Source organism: Bombyx mori, chromosome 8, assembly GCF_030269925.1.
Source record: "Bombyx mori chromosome 8, ASM3026992v2".
Classification (NCBI taxonomy): domain Eukaryota; kingdom Metazoa; phylum Arthropoda; class Insecta; order Lepidoptera; family Bombycidae; genus Bombyx; species Bombyx mori.
Window position 1 is genome coordinate 7,227,088 of NC_085114.1, and position 20,065 is coordinate 7,247,152.

The window sequence follows — 20,065 nt, forward strand, 5'->3', positions numbered from 1 at the left end:
AGATTTAAGCATACATAGGGATGTAGGGACAGAGAAAGCGACTTTGCTTTATACTATGTAGTGATAAATAATTATAATAAATGATATCGAATTATTACTGTGAAATAAAATTATTGTATGGGAAACAAATTATTAATGAAATATTAAACGGTGTGATTTCCTGAGTGAATTATTTAATATCAATATAAATAAATAAGTATATTATTATAGCTATAGTAATTACAAGCATTCTTGCCAGCCGTTTTTCTTTTGCATTTTTTTTAAACCAGAATACTTTTATGGAGTCATTTGAAGACGTAAGTTTTTTCTGTATAAAGTCTGTCTTATGACAGATGATCAGATTCAAACAGATTCAGTTAAACGTGTAGCACACTCAATTCTATCTTGGCAACACTATACTAAATTCTATCAGATCATAATCAAGTTATTAGACAATCGTCAATTATTAATGGTATCGATTGAAGAATAAATAAGCTTGTAACTTTGTTTTTTTTTGTAACTTTCTTAACCACTATTTAAAATGAATAAAATAGTACAAAATAACACTTTAAAATACGAAATACTGAAGATAAGGTCAAGAAGGTGATGATAATATTGAAATTAAAATGTCTCGGAAATATTATACGAGGAAACATTTGAGTACCGTGTAACGGAAATATTGTTAGTAAAAAAAATTAAAATCATTGAGACTGGGCACTTAATCTGATATTATACTTGGAAAATCGATTTCCCTTTAAAGCTTTATGGAATTAAACAAAATGCACAATTACAGTGCGGCTTTGAAGTGATTCAGTGCAGATGCAAGCTACTAACGTTACGTTGTTATCTCACCGGCTGTATTGAGTGCCCACCCACTTGTTATTAATTAAGCCCGAAACGTCGAACCGACTCTGTAACAGATTGTGCCTGGAAATTATTTTCCGATGCTTATCAGATAAACTCACCGACATACGATTTAAGGCTACGGTGGTGAAGATAATTATTAACTCTAACTTTTTATTTATTGTTTATTTCTTTATTGCCTAGGCATGTGGACGAGCTGACAGCCCACCTGTTGTTAAGTGGTTACTGGAACCCATAGACATCTACAACGTAAATGGGCCACACAGCTTGCGATATAAGTTCTAAGGTCTCAGTATAGTTACGACGGCTGCCCCACCCTTCAAACCGAAACGCATTACTGCTTCACGGCAGAAATAGGTGAGGTGGTGGTACCTACCCGTGCGGACTCACAAGAGGTCCTACCACCAGTGACTTCATTTCCTTCAGTTTGTTTTTTGTAAAATTGAAAATATCGCTTAACATAAAACATTAATTGGTTTATACAATGAGTTGGTTTTAATATTATTATAGACATCGAAATTTTTAGTGACGTCAATACACATTAGATACCTGAACCTGAATTTGAACCTCAAATACATTCTACAATCTATAAATCGATTATATATTGCGATTAGAAAATCTACCTATTTAACCTCCATATATAAGTTAATGGTGCATTCTATTTACGGCACCGTGCCTTAAATAATTTTCCTTAACATTACTATACCATTTTCATAATTATTATACATATTTATTTACAAACAGGTTCGTTTGCATAACTTTTGTATCGAGTCATTTGAATATGCCGTGGTTTTGGATCTCGTGTCGCATACGATTTTTCTAATTTACTATAAGCTTGTCCACCGATGTCTAGATTAGTGATGATTTAGTACCAAGTACGAGGAGTTCGTTATCTATATAAAACGATACGATTTATCAAATATATATATTACCTGTACCTACATATATACCTATAACGTGCAAAAATCACAGATAACAGTGTGTTTACACTGTTGTTGGTTGCACAACACAACGGCTAGCGTTGTTCGTCAAGTGGGCAAATGTATATATTTTTATATTGTACCTACGGTTAATGGTGATAATAAGCACTTGTATCGATTCGTTCTGGTACCGTAGCGACTACTGTAGCTTTACTTCATTTAAATAAAGGTCAACGTACTAATTACGGGACTGTGTTATTAGTCTTCTTTTCTCTTCAAATTTTAAGCATGGATCTGGTTCAAGAATATGTTACGTTTTATGACTGTTCAAGTACGAACATCTGTTTTTAAACTATAATTTTATTATTTCATCGAAGATTATAAACGTAAACAATACAAATTGTTAAAATTTGGTCTCATTGGAAGAAGAGGTGACTGCAGAAACTATAATAAAAAATAGCGATAGTCCATGATTAAACCAAGTCCATACTAATATTGTAAATGTGAAAGTGTTTGTTTGCTTGTTTGTTTATTTGTCTTTCTTTCAAATCCAAAGGAAGAAACGACTTTTTAAAGAACATTTTAAAGGTTTTTTAAAGTAATTGTAAATAAATGAAGATAGTAAGTACCATTTAGATTTTAGAGCAATACTATTTTAATTTTTTATTGATCTAGATGGGCGACCAAGCTTTCGGCTCATCTTTTGTTATTAAACCTAAGATTTAACCTAAGTATTAAACCTAGTTACCGCATTTACGTTGAGCCAATGCAATGTCAACTCTAGAGCTCTAAGCGATAAGCCAATAACAATCAGAGGCGAAATAATAGTGAAGTAAAGTAAAGAAGTGAGATTTTCTATGTGCAATAGTTACTGTGGAGTGTGAACGGTATTTCGTGAACTCTAAATTATGACTGTTAATAAATTCTTATTTGGCCTTCGGATAAAATATGTTCATTTTCTTATCCCAAACCCTGGCTGGTAACAATCGTGTAGTGCAAATGGTTCCATAGGTCAATTTATCTACCAATTAATACTACGTAGTAGTTTATCAATATTTATTTTGACAACTTATGCGTATGTATTGTTATAGTGATTGTTCATCGAATATTCCTTCGCTTAATCATTCTAACCTTCGATTTGATTACAGTCGTTTTTAAAAGATTACACTACCTTCTCAATGGTTTGGTTAAAAAAAAGCCCATTATAATGACTATAGCAGATTTCTCAGACATAAGATGTGAAGTTATTAGTACAGTTTAAAATTTTTGTTTCGCGTGTACGTATTTTGGGAATTCAAAGGTCGCTTATATACAGGGTGCCACAGAAGGTAACGATAAAAAAATCACCATTCTACACACAGTAGTATTCGAGTACCAACAATTTTATTGAAAAACGAAAAATATACTACCCGGAGAGGAATTTTGATATTATGGTTAGAGTTTTTAATCTAAACTAAACCGCCGGACTGAGTTGAACCTAAAACAAATATGGTGACCGACACCTGCTTCCATAAAATATTATTAAACATCAAACATATGAAGATGTTATTATGTATCCGGATATAGTTTGTTAAGTCTGCTTTAATAGTTCATCGAACATTGTTCTATTTGGGATTAATTTGGACGTAAAATTTATTAATAGAATATCTTTTCTTGGTACTTACTAATACTACCTATTACTCTTCATGTTTTTAAACGCAATTTTTGATATGAAAACCTGAGTTTTTTTTTTTTAAATGACGTAAAGAGAAATAGGCGTCTAGTTTACCGTTCATGAGATTTTAAGCTGTTAGTACATGCACCCAACTTGAAATGTAAACTTAAAGTCTGAATTGCATTGGTGTAGCGGTTATTCTACTCTGAACAGAAATAACATGACCAACCACCGATAACAATACCAACAACACGGTAATCAGGTGGGCCCATACGTTCTATATACCAATACGTCTATGGTACCAATTGTTTTTATTTTTTATTTTTATTGAAACCATTTCCCGAAAGAATGCTGCTTGCAGTCAAAGCGAATTACTGGAACTTATGTTACCTGGATTTCTTAGTATCGACAATTCAATTGAATCCTACATTGTATTGTATAATTTTGTTCCATTCAACAAGAACTGTGCGTTTTACATTGTTAATATGTAGAATCAGATTATAATCAACCCGACTCATGTAAATATTGGGTAAAGTGCAACTAATCGGGAAACAATAGCATCGCCTCTACCTGATTTGTATTTTCAACATTAACGTTTTGCTGAAACAATTCAGTACTAAAACTTGATACATATTCCTATTTTTCAAAAACACAATATGTATCTACTTTAATGATAAGTTGAAAGCACGCGCTCGTAGGTCATGTAGGTTAAACAAATATTGGGTTACTTGGAAAATACAGACATGTGAGAGCGAAGTTAACCACGGCTTATCGCAGTGCACGAGTGAAAACAAAATGCGGAATTCATTCAGCTGTTATGGAGATTAGCATGTTATAAAGCACATGACAAAGGCAAAAAATGTATGATGGAGCTTCCAACATATTGATTTCCATTGGATGCGCTTAACGTGCACTTAAGGACATTTTTTATTACATATATTAATAAAATCATATACAAATACATTTAAACTACAATTTGACTGGCACTTTACCTTTTGGATCGAGTTCCTCCGGTTACGGTGAATGCAAAGAATACGATTACATCATCTTTTGCAAGTGTAGGTACTACGTACTGTCTCGGAATTCCTGAAATGAAAACCAGAAAGAAAACATAACATGATATTATAATTTGCGTAATCACTGGTGGTAGGACCTCTTGGGAGTCCGCACGGGTAGGTACCACTCCGCCCATTTCCGCCGTGGAGCAGTAATGCGTTTCGGTTCGAAGGGTGGGGTAGCCGTTGTAACTATACTGAGACCTCAGAACTTATATCTCAAGGTGAGTGGCGCGTTTACGATTTAGATGTCTATGGGCTCCAGTAACCACTTAACATCAGGTGGGCTGTGAGCTCGTCCATCCACCTAAGCAATAAAAAAAAACATCAATTACAGTTATAACGCACATAGTCGTAGAGGTCTTGGTGATTTGAAAAAAAACACCAATAGGAATGTTAAAATGTCGACGCTTGGCAGACGCCCTGGCAGTGACATCACGAGGTGCTAGAAATACACTCTTGTTTATTTTTGTAATTATCTTTGCAGGTTAACAACATAAAACCATTTACATAACAAGTATTTCACAAAGTAATTAATTTACGTTAAACTATTACTTTACTATGTTAGCTTAATGTGTAGTTAATTAACAAATAGTTGTTGTAATGTAATTTCTATGGAATTTAAAAGGGATCCAAGTCTACCAAAATGAAATGAATTAGTCATTTCTACAAATTAATGACCAATCTAAAATAGAACGGGCCATTAATGTACCTATTTACGTTTATGAACATCCTATCTATGATGTGTCTTTTGAGTGGGAGTCTGCGTGCTCTATTCGAAGTCTACTCGGAGCAATCAAACTTTGACGTATTATGTGTCGAAAAAAAGCATGTGTTATCGAGCAACACTTCCAGCCTCACATTATAAATTATTTACGAAATTAGGAAATATATAGAACTTATTATTCTTATAATATAATTAGTAATTTCATAATCAAGTAAATAGTTCATTCATATTTCTTTATACTTATAATATTTTATGGGCGCCTTCCGCTTGACAGCTTCCGGCGCAATAAGCCTTAATGTTATTTATGTTACATAATTCGATATTATTAAATAATAATTGTACGTAAATAATCAGCAGAATAATTAAGATGAACAATGTTTAATATTACCTACTCAGTTTGTATTAAAATAGGTCAAGACGATTGTATAAATACCGGCGTTTAGCATATCTCTAGTGCTTTTCGTATTCTACCCACCGTAACGTGTACTAAAGAGAATATAATATTTCGTGTGGATGTAAATTGTCTCAATTGTCGCCGCCACCCTGAGGATCCGTTTATACTTCAGAAGCGGGATTATGCCAGGCCCATACATTGACGGATTTGAGACCGCTGAGAAACACAGGCGATACAAAATGTGACGTGTCACCCAAACCGATGCGGAGGTTATTCCAACGTTCCGGCCGGATGAAAAATCTAGCAACGTCAAGGGATGGCTGCACAAGATCGACCAGTTGGAACACGTAAATGGATGGGACAACAAAGACCGCCAGTTCATCATGCATATATGTCTTCGTGGGTCGGCTAGAGATTGTGCGATACACCACCGCAGCTATACTACACATCCGCGACTGGCTACCACATTGAGAAGAGAAGGTGCTGTTGCTCCAGTCGCAAGAGGGACCGACTTTCAACCAAAGAAATGTTACACCTGCCGAAGAGAAGGTCATGAAACAAATAACTGCAAAGAGCCGCGCTGCGAGGTGTGCCATGGCCCGGGACACACGTCGGCCAGCTGATGATATGCGGCCAGCTCTTCACACCCAAAAGATAGAGGCTGCATAAGTTACAATAAAAGCTGTGTGATGTACAACAAATAAAAGCTGTGTGATGTACAACAAATAAAATCTGTGTGATGTACAACGAATAAAATCTGTGTGATGTACAACGAATAAAATTTGTGTGATGTACAATGAATAAAATCTGTGTGATGTACAACGAATAAAATCTGTGTGATGTACAACGAATAAAATCTGTGTGATGTACAACGAATAAAATCTGTGTGATGTACAACGAATAAAATCTGTGTGATGTACAACGAATAAAATCTGTGTGATGTACAACGAATAAAATCTGTGTGATGTACAACGAATAAAATCTGTGTGATGTACAACGAATAAAATCTGTGTGATGTACAACGAATAAAATCTGTGTGATGTACAACGAATAAAATCTGTGTGATGTACAACGAATAAAATCTGTGTGATGTACAACGAATAAAATCTGTGTGATGTACAACGAATAAAATCTGTGTGATGTACAACGAATAAAATCTGTGTGATGCACAATCTATGTGCATTAAATAAAAGGTGTGTGATGCACAATCTATGTGCATTAAATAAAAGGTGTGTGATGTACAATCTATGTGCATTAAATAAAAGGTGTGTGATGTACAATCTATGTGCATTAAATAAAAGGTGTGTGATGCACAATCTATGTGCATTAAATAAAAGGTGTGTGATGTACAATCTATGTGCATTAAATAAAAGGTGTGATGTACAATCTATGTGCATTAAATAAAAGGTGTGTGATGCACAATCTATGTGCATTAAATAAAAGGTGCCATACACCAGCGACAAACCAGGCGCCAATAGCAGCGCTGATCGCCGTGGGACACGGCATACACAGGATGGCCGAATGTTATCGAGCAACACTTCCAGCCTCACATTATAAATTATTTACGAAATTAGGAAATATATAGAACTTATTATTCTTATAATATAATTAGTAATTTCATAATCAAGTAAATAGTTCATTCATATTTCTTTATACTTATAATATTTTATGGGCGCCTTCCGCTTGACAGCTTCCGGCGCAATAAGCCTTAATGTTATTTATGTTACATAATTCGATATTATTAAATAATAATTGTACGTAAATAATCAGCAGAATAATTAAGATGAACAATGTTTAATATTACCTACTCAGTTTGTATTAAAATAGGTCAAGACGATTGTATAAATACCGGCGTTTAGCATATCTCTAGTGCTTTTCGTATTCTACCCACCGTAACGTGTACTAAAGAGAATATAATATTTCGTGTGGATGTAAATTGTCTCAATTATCGCTGCCACCCTGAGGATCCGTTTATACATGTGAACGCGTTGGCAGAATATATGATCATTAACAAAAACTTCATTTAAACTACTGAGAAAAATAATGAGTTGTTCTGAGTAAGAAAACAAAATCGATCGACAAATAGGTGAAAACAGAACTTAACTGTTTTGTCTTAGTCTATTTAAATATGTATCAACGATAAATATAATATAGACTTCGTAAACCGTATTGAAAAGCCCAAACAAAAAAAGTTGAAATATATTCAGTCGGTTTGTCTTGATTACGTAATATTAAGAAACAATTGCTACTTAATTACTATTATAATTAAAACAGTGAAATAGTTGAAAATTGACGTACGTACAATAGACAGAAAAATATAATAATAATTAAAATGTAAAATCTATTATTTTAGTTTAACAATTTTTGCTGTCAATTTTGTTTAGGTAATACTTAGTTTGAAATCTCATAGGATTATGACCAAAATATTGTCCATTTCTTTTAACGCAGTGACTAATGACAATCACGAAAATGATAATCAAAACATTGTTACATTATTATAACAAATACCAATATTAGTGGTCGATGTATTTGAATCTATATTAAATCTTAAAGATTTTTTCATAAATCCCTATTACGTCGGAAATGAATCTCTCTTTTGCTGATGAACTGATGCAACCTGTGGGTACTAAAAAAAATCGCAAAAAACAACCTTATTATTTCTAATATTTATTAAATATTTACTAAAAAACGGTTTCGTGATAATCAGCGGCACCGTCACGAGTCAGTGGTGCCGAGCGCTGTACACAGTGTGCACCAGCCTTCGCGCCACACATTCTCAGACTCTGATTGGACCACGCGAATGGCGTGATGCGCAAAGCCATCGTACGCGCAGGTTTTTTTCATTTAATCAACCTCTTGCGGCGGTGCTGCCCCCACGCTACGTGCTAAGCTGGTGGTGACGTATATTCGACCGACGCGACGCGTCGTCGTCGATCGTGCCACGCTACGTTATCGAACACACACCGACGCTGAAGGTCAACGGTATGATGAAAGCACAGATAATGCTTTGCCAACAATTGCCGTATAATCAAAATACCTAAGATAATTAATTTATATTCGTTAAGCTTTAGGTATACATTAGTATGTATGAAACCTTTCTGGTTTGAATTTTATTTCCGTGTCAAGTAAAACAATAGCCACGTATATCTAACGAATCATAAATGAAAAATGAATCATATTATACTTTTTGGCGTCATTAAAAGCTAATTTATTTAACGTGTCCGTTTGCCTATGATATTCTATGGTGTATGGTTTTAGGATGGCGGTGTATGAACTAATTACTGGTGGTAGGACCTCTTGTTGTGAGTCCGCGCGGGTGGGTATCACCACCCTGCCTATTTCTGCCGTGTTGCAGTAATGCGTTTCGGTTTGAAGGGTGAGGCAGCCGTTGTAACTATACTTGAGACCTTAGAACTTATATCTCAAGGTGGGTGGCGCATTTACATTGTGGATGTCTATGGGCTCCAGTAACTTAACACCAGGTGGGCTGTGAGCTCGTCCAACCATCTAAGCAATAAAAAAATAATAATTATTTAAATACTCGTAAATCGTAAAATATCAAAGATACTTCCTAAAGGCTTTCCGCCATATGACTATTACCATGATTATAATCTGAAGTTTCAAAAGGGCTAATTTTAGTATCGAGATTTACAGAGTTAGCCATAACACAGTAGTTACTAAATTATTAATAAAAAAAGGCATCTGTCAATTATTTATGATATAAAATTACAAATATAAAGTAGGTACTTCGTTAGTATTGTACTTATTTAACGATTACGAGCCCCGAAAGAAAATAAATAAAGGCACTAAAGTAACAATAGTTCGACTAACGGTCGGGGGCTCGGCGAATAAACAGTGGAGCTTGAATATGGTACATTTATAAAAGAATATTTTATCGAACTGTCATAGTGATTGATATACTTACCAAAATGACTAAAGTACCTACCAGATTTACGTTTGAAAATGTAATAGGTAAAGGCGTGTGACGGCTACGTAATATTTTCCGGGTAAAGTTTACTTGCGATTTGTTATAACATTAGCATGTATAGTATTTCAGTAAAATTTTCCTATTTCCTGTACATAATTATTAAAAAAAACTTAAAGCTATGTTCCGTAAAAGTGATAAAAAATTATGAAAATACTTTGAAAGAATAAAGTTGTCCTGAACATGGTTGGGTGGGCGTTATAAATTTATCTAAACTTCGTAACCAATAATATTTTAAATATATTTCCGATTTTAATTATTTATTAATAAACTTCATACAGATTAAATTATCTGGTTTATTTGTCATTCGTAATTTCGATGATGTCCTCTTTATCGGGCATTGCCCAGTCCCGTATGCAGTTGTTTGCAAATCGCACCCTTCTCCGGACACACCTTTAGTCAACAATCGCTAGTTAAGTATTTATTTTTTGCTTCTAGGAGTTATCAGTTGGGCATTAATGTGTATATTTGATCAATACACATGTAGGTATGAGGGATTGTGAAATTTATATATTTATGATCTTTGCTTCCGTTTTATAAGTACGAGTGACGATAATATTCACCAATCTAATTTTCATGTTTGAAACATGAATGACGTTGAGTTGTGCAGTAATAGATGCGTTTGCCTTTAAAATATTTCATATATATAAAAAGGATTGCTTGCCTTTTCGGGTACATTCATTTTTAAATAAATGCTTTATTAAAATATCACAAGGGGCCACTCACCTTGACAAGGCCATGTTGAATTAATCACCAGTCACCGCGGATATACGCCTAGTCATGTTTGAGTTTTACTGTTGAAGAACTGGACTTAAAGAATTTATCATTACAGTGATATATATTCGTTGTCAAGTTCTTATTTGACGAGACTTTCTTGAGCAGAGGTGAAACTGAGTTTTATATATTTAGTTCAATTTGTTATATGATACAGGTCGAAGTGAATCGTTCGATTTATTTTTATTTCAATGAAAAATATATAATACAGACGTGAAAGAAGGAAAAAACTAGAGAGGTTCATAATGATATGGCTTATGAACCAACCTCTCGAATTTACGGGTCGTCAACTTACTTTTTATTTTTTTATTGCCCATCTCGGGTGGACGAGCTCACAGCCCACCTGGTGTTAAGTGGTTACCGGAGCCCATAAACAACTACAATGTAAATGCGCCACCCACCTTGAGATATAAGTTCTAATAGTTACAACGGCTGCCCTACCCTTCAAACGCATTACTGCTTCACGGTAGAAAAAGGTAAGGCGGTGGTACCTACCCGCGCGGACTCACAATAGGTCCTACCATCAGTAAGTAAGCAAATTATAATTTTGCGGGTTTGATTTTTATCACACGATGTTATTCCTTCACCGTGGAAGTCAATCGTGAACATTTGTTAGGTACGTATTTCATTAGAAAAATTGGTACCCGCCTGCGGGATTCGAACACCGTTGCATCGCTAGATACGAATGCACCGGACGTCTTATCCTTTAGGCCACGACGACTTTGAATTCATGAAGATATCAATGAAGAATTCATAGAATAGATAATCGCGTTACTATTCGAATTGGTACGCATCATTCTTTATAAACAGGAACGGTGCGCCAATTAATAAAAAAATAATTAACCTTCTCCACGACGTTCTATACTATTGTTATTAATTTTAAAATTTCTCATTTGAAACAAGCCAAACTCTGTTCTGTGACTTTCACGAAATACCTTCAATTGTTAAAACGAAACGCACGCCGCCAATTTTAAATTTCATGTTGGTGCTATGACAAACCTGTCTTGAAAACGCTAACCTATTATAAATTTTAACTCAATCGTGCAAATGACGCATGTACTTGTATTTATTTAAAAAAGTACTGCCACATCACATACATTTAACATTGAAAATAACTTAAACTATTTAATTTATGGCCTGATGCATGTGACAATAATGGCGTACAATATAACATTGGCAATTCATCGGCTTGAAGGTGGAATACAATAATAAAAAAAAAAGAATACCCAATGAAAACATCAAACTCAACAAGTAAAACAGTAATAATTGTATATATAACAGTAAATATTAATTATGAATGTCTAATAAATGTCATGTCATATCAAAAAGAAAAGAAGAAATGTCAATACAATATCAAGCAACAATCAGTCAGTTGTAGAAATAAAAATATAAATTTTTATACATATGTACATATATCGCTAACTATTTCAAATTGTGTTGATTGTTATTCGAGGTAGTTACGTTATATTAATTGCGATTGTTTATAATTAACACACAGTTTTCTTCGTCCGCAGGTGTTTTAAATAATGTCAAAACTGAATTCGAAATTGGTGATGGCAAGGCTGGATTTCTACAGACAGTGTTCGTCGTCGCGTACATGTTGTTCGCGCCAATATTTGGCTACTTAGGAGATAGATACTCAAGGCGCGTCATTATGGCCAGTGGCGTTGCGCTCTGGAGTCTAACAACTTTCTTTGGCTCGTTTTTACACGTAAGTACTTTGTTAATTCTTCCGAAACTCAAGACATGCCTAGACGTAATTTATCTTGCTGTAAGGTAATAAATGATTCACGATTTGAAATTTCTAATGTTGATAATCCCCAGAAAGTTTCGAGCAGGTTTCGTCAAAAAGTTAATAGAATAAGGATGTTATCAATATTTTTTTGTGGTTTTTAAGGATTACGAGTCGTTTGCATTCTTCCGTGGTCTCGTTGGAATTGGAGAAGCCTCGTACTCCACGATAGCCCCTACCATCATCAGCGATCTCTTCGTGGGGGATGTAAGATCGAAGATGTTAGCATTCTTCTATTTTGCCATCCCAGTCGGAAGGTAAATTTGTTATTTCTCATTCTATTCTAGGTTATGGTAGTCAAATTAGGAATTTTATATTTTTTAGTTAGGCACCAATGTTCACCAACTAAAGCTTGTATACTGCAGTGGACTCTTATGGGTCGATTGTATTGGTAGTAGTAGTAACTAAGGATTCTACTAATTAATGCTTTTATTAGATTGATTTGTATCTGTCTATATATTATAATTTTCAGGAACTATAAGATTTCTGATTAATTTGAAATTTTGCACATGTACCACGCACCGATATCAAAATAATTGTTTTATAACTTTACCTAATATTCTATAGGAGTGGGTGATATAAATCGTATATAGATTCAATATCTATATATCGCAGCAATATCGTTGAATCCGATATCGCCCCGCACGAAATCTATATATCGATATCAGCCGATACACGATATTGCTCGATGTGATGCGCATCGCCATATCGGACCGATTCGTGAATCGAAATCTATATTTCGATATCAGCCGATACACGATATTGCTCGATGTGATGCGCATCGGCATATCGTACCGATTCGTTAATATCAGCTATATTCGTTTGGTTCATATCGAATCGGCCAGAGTGAGTGAGCGCACGATAGGGATATCATGTGATGAATGAAACAGAAACAGGCATTATCCATACAATTGTAAACCTTATATTTAAGCCCATATGTCTGTAGATTATTCTTAGCGTATCAGCAGGATACAATTAAGGAAAGAAGTTTCAACTTTCGACCCTAACTTGAATGCAGTATAGCCTATTTGCATCGTTGAATTTAATTTCACGCGCTTTGACCTTGAACTAGAATTTTTGGACACGTGTTTATAAATACTTAAAAGTTTTTTGTGTTTGATTTTTAAAGTACACATTTTTCTATTTTTAGTTGAATCCAAATAATTGAGTTTATTTCTTGTGTTTGTATTAAACTTTTGAAATCTACACTCTTTTGGTATATTTTGTAATTTTAAATTAAGACACAAAATACTAAAAACTGAAAATAATGTAGCCAGTCCTAAGCCTGGTAAAAGCATGAAGGAAAGTTTTTTTGATATTTTTATTTTCATGTTCTTTTTATTACTTTAAGATCATATTATAAATTGATATCAGAAAACCAACCGTATAACGTTGACTTAAATCTATATCTACTACGATATTATATCAGCGTATCGTTTCAAATCTCAAATATCATGAATCGAGAAAATCTACTAGCATCCATCAATATATAGATTCAGAAAATATATAGATTCAATATCCGATATTGATCCTCGATATATAGATACGATTCGATACGCGGCAAAACCGATATTACCCACTCCTAATATTCTACCTATGTCCAACTAAAATCATTTATCATATTATAGTAATCCCATACAACTCAATATTATCATAATATATTTCTCATCTTATTCATATGTTGGTTACCAGTAAGGTATAGGGTAGATGTGTGCTTTTCTGCCGCGCTTTAAATATATGTTCTGCGTTGAAGGACAGGAAAGCTTAAATGCGTCACATTTAATGCATCTGTTTAATAAAACAAAATAAAGTAGATTTGGATTAGTATTTGCATCTTTGGAGTTAATTGTTGTTGGAATATTTGTTTGTACCTCGGTGAGATATAGACGTAATAATAGACATTGTTAGTATCTGTTAAGTGCAAATCTTCAACTTAATGTGTAAAAGGTCAGGTTGCGTATCTTGTTGTGAGTGTCTTCAACGCAGTGCAATGGCCGTTCGCTGATCTTGTAAACAAATTTGTTATCTGTGTGCTTAGTGTGAGTTTTTTTACGCGCTCGATAACGTAAAATTTAACTCACATTTGTATGCAGTTGGAATAGCGCCCCTAGCGGCAAACGTAGGCAAACGTTTCAACTCCATGCAAATTTGAGTTAAATTTTACGTTATCGAGAGCGTTAAAAAACTCACACTAAGCACACTGTAATGTGTTATGCTATGTCTCATCTATATATACGAACACATTTATCATCATCATCATTCTCCTGCTCTTCTCTCAGTCAGCTGGGGTCGGCGCAATATGTTTTCTCCTTCCATACTCCTCAATCGTATACCATTTCTTCACTCACTCCCATATCGTCTTTCACACAATCCATCCATTTCTTCTTAGGCACCTCTACCTCTTCTTCCTCTTCCTCTTCTATATCCTTCCACATTCATTAACACTCTCTTACCAACCTCATTTTCATTTCGTCTAATCACATGTCCATACAATCCCAAACGCGCACTTCCCAACTTCTCTGTCACAGGTGCCACTTTCAGACGTCCTCTAACATATTCATGTCGTATTCTATCTATTCTCGGTACCCAACACATCCATCGCAACGTTCGCATCTCCATACGAAAACATTTAAGTATATTTTCTCAAAAAATTCAATATAATAAAAATTCAATATATTTTTTTATTGCCCTTGTAGGCAGCCGAGCATACGGCCCACCTGATGGTGAGTGGTTACCGTCGCCCATGGACTTCAGCAATGCCAGGGGCAGAGTCAGGCTGCTGCCTATATGTATTTTTTTTATCTTATATTACTGTGTGTTATTTCAGTGGTCTCGGATATATAGTAGGGTCAGTTGTGGGTGCAGCGCTAGGCAATTGGCGATACGGTCTACGGGTGACGCCTTTCTTTGGCGCGATTGCCGTCGCGCTCATCATATGGGTCATGGAAGACCCGGAACGAGGCGCCTCCGAAGAGAGTCACATAAAACCCACTTCGTATAAGGACGATCTGCGTGCTCTCATAAAAAAGTAAGTCACCAGTATACATGACCCCTATTCTCATAGTATAATAATATTGGGAAATGTTTTAGGTAAATCATCGCCTTATATCTGCCTCATAGCATTAGTTTATATATTAGATTAGAAGGGGGGGACCGTGAATATCTATATATATAAAAATGAATTGCTGTTCGTTAGTCTCGCTAAAACTCGAGAACGGCTGGACGATTTGGCTAATTTTGGTCTTGAATCATTTGTGGAAGTCCAGAGAAGGTTTAAAAGGTAGATAAATATGAAAATGTTCGGAATTATATAAAAATAACAATTGTGTTTTTCCTTTGATGTGTCTCCGGTCGGACGGATTCCTTTTCTTTGTTTTAAGTTTATTTTATACAAAAGTTTAGGTCTTTTATTTATAGATTGAGACACTACGATGTCGGCCGGGTCAGCTAGTAATGCATAAAAATGAATATCGGCTTAATTGCGTTTCCATTATGTGTTTCAGTCCATCGTTCATGCTGTCGACGATCGCTTTTACATGCGTAGCGTTCGTGACCGGCGCGCTCACGTGGTGGGGACCGCAAGTTATTTACTTGGGTCTCGGCTTGCAACCTGGCAACGAGTTTTCCTTCGAAAGGTATGAAATAACAATAATGAGAATATAATATAAAATGACAGGCTGTTGTTGTACGAGTTAGTCGGGAAGTTATTAAAAGTACAAATTGTAAAATGTTAGATTTCTGAATGAACTTAAACAGGCATGTTTCCTGTAAGTTATACGGAACTTATATTTGGTATGCTACGGGAAATACGCAATGACCTTTCCTGTTACGCTAAACAAATATTTACGCGGTTTCATGAGGGGATTTACAGTTTTATAGTTTTTATGAATATCGAGAATATAGAATAGAAAACTACATATTTGTCGATTTGAATAACGGAATATCAAGAGTGTACGTAATACAAATTTAGTACACTAGTGTTAAAATAAATGTTTAAATTTTGTGAAGAAAACAAGCGACTTCACAATATACAGCAATTTAAAACGGTAACGCTAGGAATAGATTAGGATCGAAGCGTCGTTAAGTATCGCAAGGGTAGCGGTGGCGCTAGAGCGGTCGAGAGAAGCGAGGTTGTATGACGAGCGTGTTGTCGGTTGCGGTCGTCAGCGTGTCGTACAAGTTCGGGTTGGTGGGCATGGCGGCGGGCGCGCTGGGCGTGCCGCTGGGCTGCGCGGCGGCGGCGCGCGCGCGGCCCCTCGTGGCCGACGCCGACCCGCTGCTGTGCGGCGCCGCGCTGCTGCTCTCCGCGCCGCTCGTGTTCTGTGCGCTGATCGCCGTGCGTGCCTCCGCCGCGGGGACCTTCGCGCTCATCTTCTTCGGCATGCTCACTCTCAACCTCACCTGGTCCGTAGTCGCCGACATGATCCTGGTGAGCGGAAGGCCGCCCCCCGAAACCGACTTTTCCGCATACAAATATTCCAATGAGATACGACGTTACGCCGGTGCTTTGCGAGGTCGACTGCGTCGTCTCGACATTGTGAATGCCGCTTCGCTGTGATTGATAATGCATACCTTATTTTGAAAGTATTAATCGTTTCGCCGTAGATGTCAAACGCCCGACTGACGTCCATTCATCCGCATGATCCCTTTCATTATAATATTTAATTATCGCTAAACTATAATACATTCCGGGAGCATGTTCATGCTACGCCTATGGCTCTAGAGCTACTCTAAATATGATGTGTAATATTAGGCGGTAACTCGCACCCCATGTCGTTCGTCGCGTCGAGCTGGTCGGGTTGGCTCGGGTTGGGTCGGGCCGGCTCGGGCTGGCTCGGAGCGACGCCCGACGGAGGGCGAGTGGCCGCCAGTGACCCACGATGTTGCACGAAGGGTTTCGCTAACGTTCGGCGCGATCACCATGGTGTCGGGCATGTTGGGCGTGCCGCTGGGCGCGTGGCTGGGCGCGGGGCTGCAGAAGCGGTGGGGCCGCGCGCACCCGCTGCTGTGCGGCGCGGGGCTGCTGCTGTCGGCGCCGGCGGTCGCGCTCGCCTTGCTTCTGACCGAGGGCTACATGTACGCCCCTTTCGCCCTCATATTTATCGGCGAGCTCGCGATCAATATCAACTGGGCAATCGTGGCCGACATGTCGCTGGTAAGATGCGCTCCCGGAGACGCACGGAAGCTTTTTATTTATTTTATTGTTTTGCTCTAGTAGATGTTTGTTATGTTTTGGGTTCTCTAAGTTTTGGGACTGCATGATTGATGTATACTTGTTCTAGCATGATTCATTTTCTCTTTTGGGTATATCAGTTTTATGTTATGCGTAGAATTGAAATCAGACACTTGCTCGCACATGACGGTTCACTATTGCCTGGTTGTTATAATGGTGTTGATAGAATTGTTCTCGGTTGATGTTGTATCTCATTGGAATTTTTAAAAGTTCGGAGGGGTGCTGGTTTCAATATATTATTTCACAGCGCCATCTCTTGAAAATGTAGTGAAACAAACAGCAACTCTGTGGTAGTTTTGCTTTTAGTGATTTTATCTCGTTTCAATAGATGGCACTGTTTTAAATTATAGTTCTTACAAAATAAATTTTAATACTGCAATGTTTATTTTGAATTAACTTCTTTGAAACAGAGTATTAGACAAAATACTCCAATTTATAATTTTTTATTATAGTGCCCCATTACGTGGGTACATTATACATAACATTACAGCCTAAATTATATTCAAAACAAAATAATGATAAGCAGTATTTATCATCTTTACATTTTTTTAGACCTTCAATATTTCTGTTATCAGTTTTTCTCAAAAATATGATTAAAAATTTACCTACTCATTATACAATGTATTTATTAATGAACTAAAACATTTGTTCGAAGATAGTCAGTTTAGTTTCACTTACCAAAATTTAATAACTCTCTTAACCAATGCCAAATTTGTAGTAGAACTAGAACTAACGAATATTGCGAGTTTTATTTTATGTTATAATATATGAAAATGGTGTGTGTGTGTGTGTATGTGTACTTTTTTATGCACTTTGAATGAACACATTATGTCTGTAGTAGAGTTTAGTTCTGAAATGGGTAGTTTATTAAAATCAACTTTGTGGGGAATAAATTTACCTGAGTAGAATACCAAATACTTATTTCATTGCATAGACTCGATGTTAGGTGGTTACCGCAGTCCATAAACATCACAAAATTAATCCCGCAACCACCTTGAGAAATGAAGCTTAAGTTTCAATTGTAGCTGCAATCCTAACGTTCAAATCGGAATACATTGCTTCGCAATAGAAATGTGCGGGGTACTGGTGAACTAACCTTATAAAATCTCTTGTAATCTCTATTTATAGAAATTAAAATTTTTGCTGATTTAACTTTTATTTTATATTAAAACGGTCAATAAAGTTTTGACGCGCCCGTGGTCTAAAGGACGACGTCCGTTGTACTTGTATGGAGTGATGCGACTTTTCAAATCCCGCATGCAGGGCACTAATTTTCCTAAGGAAATATGTACATAGCACCTATCTATGCAACAAAATCTACCATAACGCTGTAGTCTAATCTACTGTTCGTCCTGAAAATAATGCCTTTGATATTGATGATTGCCCGAGAATAAAACCTAATTATGGTCGATATAATATACGAGGGCACCGGACGTCTTTCTAAATAGCCTAAACAGCCTAAAACAGGCCTAAAAAGCCCCCTAAAAGCCCCATGTATTATATTTTATAACTATCCTATGTAAATTTTTTAAATGAAATTAATTTAAAATTTACTTATCGCAATTATGTATGTATTTTTCGGGTGTTCACTATGCCAATTTGCCTTTCAGTACGTTGTCATACCACCAAGGCGTTCGACAGCAGAAGCTTTCCAGATATTAATATCGCACATGTTTGGGGATGCTGGAAGTCCGTACTTAGTCGGAGTTGTAAGTTACCAAGGACATATTAAAAAGTTGAATTAGTAAATTATCCTAATTTTAAACGATTAGTGAGCACACATTATCTTGCAGATAATTAAAATCATCATTCGTTTCTTCAATTATGAAAAAAAAAACTTATTTAAAATAAAACATTTCAGATATCAGAAAGTTTGAAGTCCTACTTGATGCCATCACCGGATGATTTGCCAAGTAAAACTGTAGAATTCAGAGCGCTTCAGTATGCGCTGTTCATAACGTGCTTCGTGGAAGTACTCGGAGGAATATTCTTCCTTATAACATCGGCGTACATTGTCAGGGACAAACTAAAAGTGGACAGAGCTATTGCAGGTCAGTTTCAAATATATATATATGTATATTTTTAAATATAGCTTGTGCGTCTAGGATAGTTTTGAATTTACTATCATCGCTTTCTTTGTGTAAAAGTTCTTCAAAAACCTTTGAACAGCTAAAATCAGCTTTTCAGAATATCTTTTTATTGTTTTAATGGGTACACGGCGTATTTTGTGTTTTCGTAACTAGATAAAATTTATTGATAAATTACGTAAATTGTAAAACGAAGATATCGAAATATGGGCCCTGGTAAATTATAATATCCAATCCAATATTTAACAATATTAGCTTCTCAGTAGATCTGTGTTACGCTTCCTCTTCACATTGTTTCAGCTACTTCAAAAATAGTTTAAATATTTAGGTGAGTGTCTAGCTTGTATGCTTCCGGACGCTTCGCCAAAAAAATTTTTTTTAAGCTATTGCATAGCTTTTATCGCGGGCTTTGAGCGACTGAATAAAGAAATTCCGTAACGAAAATAAATTCAAATTCAAATTCATTTATTTCAACTTAGATGTCAGTATGACACACTTGTTGAATGTCAAAATACAAATAACAATTTTAACTCTACAACCGGTTCCAAAAAAAGCCACAGTCCCGAGAAGAACCGGCGAAACAAACTCAGCGGGCTTTTTT

At 36.0% G+C, this 20,065-nt stretch overlaps 2 protein-coding genes across 5 annotated transcripts in view; one reads left to right on the forward strand and one right to left on the reverse strand.

The window, feature by feature from the left end:
* LOC101745690 (LDLR chaperone boca) overlaps positions 1–20,065 on the reverse strand; it is a 180,062-nt gene that overhangs the window by 48,208 nt on the left and 111,789 nt on the right. The gene's annotated exons all lie outside the window — the stretch shown is intronic.
* Positions 1–20,065, forward strand: part of LOC101746070 (protein spinster) — a 37,759-nt gene that overhangs the window by 15,996 nt on the left and 1,698 nt on the right. Inside the window, exons 2-9 of one of the 4 annotated variants that reach the window (XM_021351969.3) lie at positions 11,867–12,063; positions 12,250–12,401; positions 14,972–15,172; positions 15,648–15,779; positions 17,038–17,299; positions 18,988–19,086; positions 19,239–19,428; positions 19,765–19,792. In XM_021351969.3, coding sequence (XP_021207644.1) covers positions 11,867–12,063; positions 12,250–12,401; positions 14,972–15,172; positions 15,648–15,779; positions 17,038–17,299; positions 18,988–19,086; positions 19,239–19,428; positions 19,765–19,784 — 1,253 coding nt within the window. In that variant the 3' untranslated portion in view covers positions 19,785–19,792. Of the gene's footprint in view, positions 1–7,834; positions 8,576–11,866; positions 12,064–12,249; positions 12,402–14,971; positions 15,173–15,647; positions 15,780–16,311; positions 16,574–17,037; positions 17,300–18,987; positions 19,087–19,238; positions 19,429–19,764; positions 19,793–20,065 lie in introns of those variants that run through there. The other 3 variants (XM_021351970.3, XM_004932049.3, XM_004932050.2) reach the window with 3 other exon arrangements.